This window comes from Saprolegnia diclina, assembly GCF_000281045.1.
Source record: "Saprolegnia diclina VS20 unplaced genomic scaffold supercont1.1, whole genome shotgun sequence".
Lineage (NCBI taxonomy): Eukaryota > Oomycota > Saprolegniomycetes > Saprolegniales > Saprolegniaceae > Saprolegnia > Saprolegnia diclina.
Window position 1 is genome coordinate 33,207 of NW_008246068.1, and position 6,493 is coordinate 39,699.

A 6,493-nucleotide genomic window follows, 5' to 3' on the forward strand; every position below is an offset into this window, starting at 1 on the left:
ATGCAAAGCCCAAACCAGCGCATCTTGCTCGACGACGTGTCGTTGGGTTGTTGCCGCCACCAGATGTATAAACACCCTTTGAGCACTCTCGCAACCAGAATAGCTAGTATCATCTTTACGAATCAGGACAAGCAAAGACACTCATGTCAAAGCTGATGCGCTTGTTGGGTTGGTCATTCTGCATCCCTTGATGAGCTCTCTGCCAGCACCACCACGTGCCTACGGGTCATCACTCTGTAAAAGACCATCACTCTCAAATTGCTGGAGGCAGCAAGTGCAAACTACGACCACTCGACACGAATACATGTACGAGCGGCCAGCAACTTTCATGTGCAGTCCGATCAAACGCTCCATGGGATGTAGACTGCATGATCATCCACGGCCGTCAAACCGTTGTCGTCCAAGCTCGATAAGTTGGCCAATCCTTGCTAGGCGCTCCTCGTCGCTACAAAACATCCTTCACGGAGTCGAATCCATTGCCTTGGTCTCGTGCCCTCCGATGCGAATGCGTGTACTCGATGAACCGATCGATGGCGATCTCCAAGCTGGATGCTACACGCTCCACGACCTCTACCGAACCACTGCACCTTCCATCGGACGCTCCTCGCCAGTCGAAAGCAGAGTGACCAAGTTCAAGCGGGTGCACCCGAGACGCGACACGTGGTGCGAGCCGGATAAGTCCATAGATCTTGTTTGTCGCAGTTTGGGCAATCAGCGCTGTTGGATGGCGTCCGTGGAAGATCCCTTTGGCGGTTATCGATGGGTCCTTCCTCGCCCTTCCAGCCGCCCGCTGTGCGCCGGCCCAAGGGTCGGTTGCCTGCGCTCCATCGCCCGCCATCGCCTCCCGCCGTACGAATCGCTGTAGCTGGCGCCGTCGCTCCAGGATCGTCGTCGGCGGTCTCGCGTCGGCGCAGCCAGAATAAAATTCTGATGTCCCACGGCCGCCGGCTGGCTGATTCTTTTGTAAATAAAATGGTTTCATACAATCACGTAGATAAAATAAATATTGCCCTGTATATGGTCCGGCGTAAGATCCCTCATTTTCGATCTCCTCGCCAACATGACCAAGTACCAAAGCACCCGCGGTGGCGTCCGCGGCTTCTCGTTCGAGGAGGCGGTTCTGAGCGGCCTCGCGGCCGACCGCGGCCTCTTCGTGCCCGAGAGCGTCCCGCAGCTGCCCGAAGGCGCGCTCGAGGCCTGGGCCAAGCTCTCGTACGAGGAGCTCGCCGTCGAAGTCATGAGCCTCTTCATTGACGACGCCGAGATCCCGCGCGCCGACTTGACGGCGCTCGTCGCCAAGGCGTACACGTGCTCGGAGACCAACTTCCGCGACCCGACGATCGCGCCCGTCGTGCAGGTCAAGGACCAGCTCTACATGCTCGAGCTCTTCCACGGCCCGACGTTTGCCTTCAAGGACGTTGCGCTCCAGTTCCTCGGCCACCTCTTCGAGTACTTTCTGGAGCGCAAGAACCGCAACGAGACGTCGGGCAAGACGCACCGCATCACGGTCGTCGGCGCCACGTCGGGCGACACGGGCAGCGCTGCCATCTACGGCCTCCGCAACAAGAAGAACGTCGAGGTCTTCATCATGTACCCGCACGGCCGCGTCTCGGCGATCCAGGAGCAGCAAATGGCGTGCATCCTTGACGAGAACATCCACAACCTCGCCGTTAAGGTGCGCTTCTCCGCAATTGTGCGAGGTCGAATGCTCATGCAGCGTGGTGTGTAGGGTACCTTTGACGACTGCCAGGCGATCGTCAAGGACTGCTTTGCCGACGCCGAGTTCAAGGCCGCGTACTCGCTCGGCGCCGTCAACTCGATCAACTGGGCGCGCATCCTCGCGCAGATCGTCTACTACTTTTACGCGTACTTTCGCCTGTCGCCCGAGGCGCAGAAGAAGGTCGCGTTCTCGGTGCCGACCGGCAACTTTGGCGACATTCTCGCTGGCTTTTACGCCATGGTAGACCTCCATCTTTCGTATGTATCTCATGGCGCATGGCGTAGAAACTCGGTCTCCCGATGCAAAAGCTCATCGTCGCGACCAACGACAACGACATCCTCCACCGCTTCTTCTCGACCGGCGCGTACCATCGGTCGGGCGTCTCGCACACGATCTCGCCGTCGATGGACATTTGCGTCTCGAGCAACTTTGAGCGGTACCTCTTTGCGCTCTGCGGCGACGACGCCGCGATCCTCCACCAGTGGATGAGCACGTTTGAAGCGACGGGCAAGCTCACAGTCGAGGGCCCGCTCCTCGCCAAGGCCAAGCACGAAATGGCCTCGTACAGCGTCCTCGAGCCGGTACATACCATATCTTATTTGTTTCTTATCGATACTCATGCTCGAGTTCTAGGAGGTGCTGCAGACGATCCAGACGTACCACGATACGCACAACTACGTGCTCGACCCGCACTCGGCGATCGGTGTTGCCGCCGGTGACGCCTACCTCCGCGACGTGGCCGACGCCGACGTGACGGTCGTCGTGCTCGCGACGGCGCACTATGGCAAGTTTATGCCGACGGTGCAGTCGGCCTTTTCGACGCCAGTGGCGCTGCCGCAGCACCCGATCCTCAAGGCGCTCGAGTCGCTGCCGCAGAAGAGCCGCGTGACCGAGAACAGCGTCGCCGCCGTCCAAGCCCTTGTCCGCGAGACGGTGCCATTGGCCAAGAAGCGCATGCCGCGCTGCGTCTTTGGCGCGGCGAGCTACCTCCTCCCCGAGTCGAATGCCCTCAAGGCGGCGCTGGTCCTTGCGGTGGGTGCGGTCGCGGTCGTCGCACTGCAGCGCTCGGCCAAGCACTAGAGTTGATAGATGATAGTACACATATATACCTCCTCTACACCGCTGGCGGACGTACGAGTGCAGTTGCCGCTGTGTGACTTGATGGCACCGTATTCACAGTCGTGGCAAGTCCGCGCGTCGGATTCTGCTGCGAAACGCTCGTTCGTGCCGCCACGTCATCCATCCGGATGCATCGTGTATATTTCCGGACATATCTTTGCAGGTTGCAGGGGTCACCGTGTCGGCCCCCGATTGAGGTTCGGATGCATGCGCTCGGCAAGACGGAGTTCAACTCCCGGTCGAGACCATCGTATCGATGAGTCTCGTTCAGACAGCAGTAGGGCGCAACGACATTCTCAAAAACGACTTGAGAACAAAACTCACAATACTATGCATTTCCAATTTTTCAACTTTGAAACCCCCTGATATACATGATTTGTTGCATATACATGTACATGCAAATACTGTACAAGTCGTCATTAAACGCACCAGACAAAAGGCCGACGAGGTAGCCGTCGCTCGAGATGCCACCGAGGATCGTCGTGGCCACGCGAACCGTGGCGTTGAAGTCCTTGTAACATGTGACGATCTTGACGGTCCGCAGATGCGCGCGAACGTAAGCGCGAAGCGGCTGGACGACGCGGCGGCAAAGTCGCGGTGGTCGTCAAGGCTGAGCAAGAGTGCTCGGTAGGCGTCGCTGCGACGACCTCGCAAGACATTCGCGTGCAGGCCATTCGCTTCGACAAACGCGCGCCACGCGTCCGAGACAGGTCTCCGCTCGTCCTCACGTCGAAGCTCGGCGCTCTCTTCAACCGTCCCGGCCGTCGCGCAAAAGACGCAGGTACCAGTTTGTTGAAATGAGTTACTACTTGGTACTTGTTTGGTAGGATCTTGATCGGACGCGCGGAGGCTTGAAATTGCAGCTTTACCGGCACAGAAATTGTTCGAGTTTGCTGCCGAGCTCGAGGTGAAGGGCATTGTGTGGTGTTATAGAACAGTGGATGCTACGCACTACACAAGGCATTTGGCCTCAATGGTATGAACGATCCAATGTTGACGGTATAAACCATCAAATTTCAAAGAAAACGCCGGCGATGTACCCGTCGCGCGTGACACCGGCGAGAAACGAAATGCTATCCTTGTACGCGCCGACGTCGGCCTCAAAGCACGTGACAATCTTGACGTCGGCCAAGTGTGCAGTGAGCTGCGCGTGCAGCGGCTGCAGAACATTGCTGCAAAAAGCGCGGTGGGTGGCCCGGTGGTGGATCAGCGCGTCGGCGGCGTCTTGGCGCCACGACTCGGACGTATTCGGATGTAGACCATGGGCGTCCACGAGCGAAACCCATGCGACCGCAACCGCGTCTTCCTCTTCGTCATTGCTCGCCAGAGTGGCAGATGACGTGCAGAAAGCACAAGTGCCGTCGTCCGACAAGTTGTACCAGTGCCACCCGACGCCATGGGGAATGGAGAATCTATCGCCGACAAGATCGTCGCGAGGGTAGTTGAAGAGCTTGGTCATATCCTCGCGGCCCCAGCGCATCGACGTCGGGTTCGGGCGGCAGCACGGTGCCATGAGCAGAGTGCTGATGTTGTAAAAGTCGAAATGACCAGTCGACCCAGCGGGTGGTCGCTTGTACGTCGTGAGCGCGCGCGCAATGATCTCGGCGAGCTTCTGGCGCATGACCAGCGCCCGATACAGGGCCTTGTGGTCCGTGACGCTGGTCTCGGCGCGCTTGGCGAGCTCGAAGCAGCCGACGTACTTGTCGTCGACGTAGCCGTTGGTGATGTGTCGTCTGCAAAGGATATCGAGGTAGCTCATCCCCATATTTTCAAACACATCTTCGTCGTAGAGCGTCGGGCAAAAGGCGAGGCAGTTGGTGCTGTAGTCGGTGATGGCGCTGACCAGCGACGGGTTGGTGAGCACGGTGCTGGCGCTGCACGAACGACTGGTCGGCGGCGATAACAGCCAAGCAGAGCGCTTCGAGGAAGCCATGGTGTGCTCCGAGACGAAATGAAAAGTGAAGGGATTGCGGACGACGGCTTTGATTGGCCAAAGCGGTACTCGAAAACGACTTGCGATTGGACAGATTTAAGAACCTTTTTGATGGGACAGTTTGCAGCATTTTTGAAAGCTGCGACCGTTGGTTGACAGGACCAAGCGTTTCGGTCTTGGCGCCATGTCGCTCCAGCCCACCATGAATGCTAGTTCTTTACTATAGCGTGTGCGCTACTGTGCAAAAGCACAGTAGTGCAAGACAAGCGTGCAGGTGTCGCGAGAGTCCAGGATTTATATATTTTTACAAAACATCGACAAACCCAAAGAAGACGCCGATGAGGTACCCGTCGGCGGTCAGCCCGCCCACGAAAGACGAGCTCACGATTTGGTCGACGCTGTCACGGTAGTCGCACGTGACGATCTTGACGTCACTCGAGTGCGCGCGGAGGTGCACCTGTAACGGCTGCATGACGTTGCTACAGAATGCGCGGTTGGCCTCGCTGTTTTGAACCAGCGCTCTATAAGCGTAAGCGCGCCACGACCGGAACGCATTGATGTGCAGACCGTGGGCGTCAATGAAAGCGCGCCAGTTGTCTGAGATCTCGTTGTGGTGCTCACCGTACCCAAACTCGTCCTGCAGCCCGTAATCGAGCGCGACGGTGCCAGCGGTGGCGCAGAACGCACAGGTACCGTCGTCCGACAAGTTGTACCAGTGCCACCCAACGCCGTTGGGAACGCCAAAGCCATTGTCGCGAAACCCGGTGACGCTGGCGCCAAAGACCTTGGCGACATCGTCGCGGCCCCACGTCGTTGAAGTCGGGTCCACGCGGCAGCTTGGCGCAAACAGCATCGGGCATACTTCATAAAGATTGAACTGATCGATACCACCGGCTGGTTGCCGGTACGTTGTTGCGATTGGCGCAATGATCTCAGCGAGCTCCTCGCGCAGTTTCAGCGCCTGATGGAGAGCATCGGGATCCGCGGCGCCTGTCTTGGCACGCGCCACAAGCTCGTCCTTGCTGAGGTTGTCTGTGTGGTCGACGCAGCTGTAGGTGGCGTGCGGTGCAGGGGAAGACATAGTGACTTGGGCGAGGTAGATTGTCAAATGAATCGTTTGAAAAGGTCCTCTGCCAACACTATTGACAGAGGACGATGTTACCCATACAAACACCAATATATTTGTGAATGAAGGTCTTCACTCCGCTGGGATTTCACTGCAGCATCAATGCGCTTGTCGAAATCAAAATGAGATCACCATGAGGCCGCCACGTCAGGAACGAATTTTAGCCAATGAGAAGCCAGGGAATTTTAACGGGTGCCGTCAAAAGTCCAAAGCATCAGAGTATTTTGCACATACCCCAGGCGGCACCACTCCTTCTCTCACATGCTATCAATTTATCGAACTATGAATTGAATAAATCATGAATAATTAATACAAAGGTCAATAATGCGACACATATAAGGTGTGTTGGTCGTGACATTTTGCATGTGGGTTTTTTCATACATGAGTTTCAGAAATATTTCAGAGCGATTGGGAAAATTTCGTTATTGACGCTGCACACTGCGAGGATGTTGGGAGTGAACTCTGTCAAACATTATTCGCTCCTATTAACACAATTCACTTTGGCAAGACGGGTGACGCGAGAGTCCAGGATATTTTTCTTACAAAACATCGACAAAGCCAAAGAAGACGCCGACGAGGTACCCGTCAGGCGACA

The 6,493-nt window shown here is 56.7% G+C and overlaps 3 protein-coding genes across 3 annotated transcripts; 1 reads left to right on the top strand and 2 right to left on the bottom strand.

Moving 5' to 3' along the window:
• Nucleotides 1-1,044: 1,044 nt before the first annotated feature.
• Nucleotides 1,045-2,859, top strand: SDRG_00006 (hypothetical protein). The gene is made up of 4 exons (XM_008605467.1): nt 1,045-1,675; nt 1,730-1,960; nt 2,005-2,301; nt 2,354-2,859. The coding sequence occupies exons 1-4, from the start codon at nt 1,061-1,063 to the stop codon at nt 2,798-2,800; spliced, it is 1,590 nt and encodes a 529-aa protein (XP_008603689.1). The 5' UTR covers nt 1,045-1,060; the 3' UTR covers nt 2,801-2,859.
• A 754-nt stretch (nt 2,860-3,613) lies between these two features.
• Nucleotides 3,614-4,784, bottom strand: SDRG_00007 (hypothetical protein). Its single transcript, XM_008605468.1, has one exon. The coding sequence runs from the start codon at nt 4,770-4,772 to the stop codon at nt 3,849-3,851; it is 924 nt and encodes a 307-aa protein (XP_008603690.1). The 5' UTR covers nt 4,773-4,784; the 3' UTR covers nt 3,614-3,848.
• Nucleotides 4,785-5,004: 220 nt separating this feature from the next.
• SDRG_00008 (hypothetical protein) lies at nt 5,005-5,869 on the bottom strand. Its single transcript, XM_008605469.1, has one exon. The coding sequence runs from the start codon at nt 5,851-5,853 to the stop codon at nt 5,077-5,079; it is 777 nt and encodes a 258-aa protein (XP_008603691.1). The 5' UTR covers nt 5,854-5,869; the 3' UTR covers nt 5,005-5,076.
• Between the last annotated feature and the right edge of the window lie 624 nt (nt 5,870-6,493).

What these genes read in the sequence shown, in the direction of transcription:
- SDRG_00006 (XM_008605467.1), top strand. Translation starts at nt 1,061, where the DNA reads ATGACCAAGTACCAAAGCACCCGCGGTGGCGTCCGCGGCTTCTCGTTC. An exon ending in TCCACAACCTCGCCGTTAAG is followed by an intron (nt 1,676 to 1,729) that starts GTGCGCTTCTCC and finishes CGTGGTGTGTAG; the next exon opens with GGTACCTTTGACGACTGCCA. An exon ending in CGTACAGCGTCCTCGAGCCG is followed by an intron (nt 2,302 to 2,353) that starts GTACATACCATA and finishes CTCGAGTTCTAG; the next exon opens with GAGGTGCTGCAGACGATCCA.
- SDRG_00007 (XM_008605468.1), bottom strand. Translation starts at nt 4,772, where the DNA reads ATGGCTTCCTCGAAGCGCTCTGCTTGGCTGTTATCGCCGCCGACCAGT.
- SDRG_00008 (XM_008605469.1), bottom strand. Translation starts at nt 5,853, where the DNA reads ATGTCTTCCCCTGCACCGCACGCCACCTACAGCTGCGTCGACCACACA.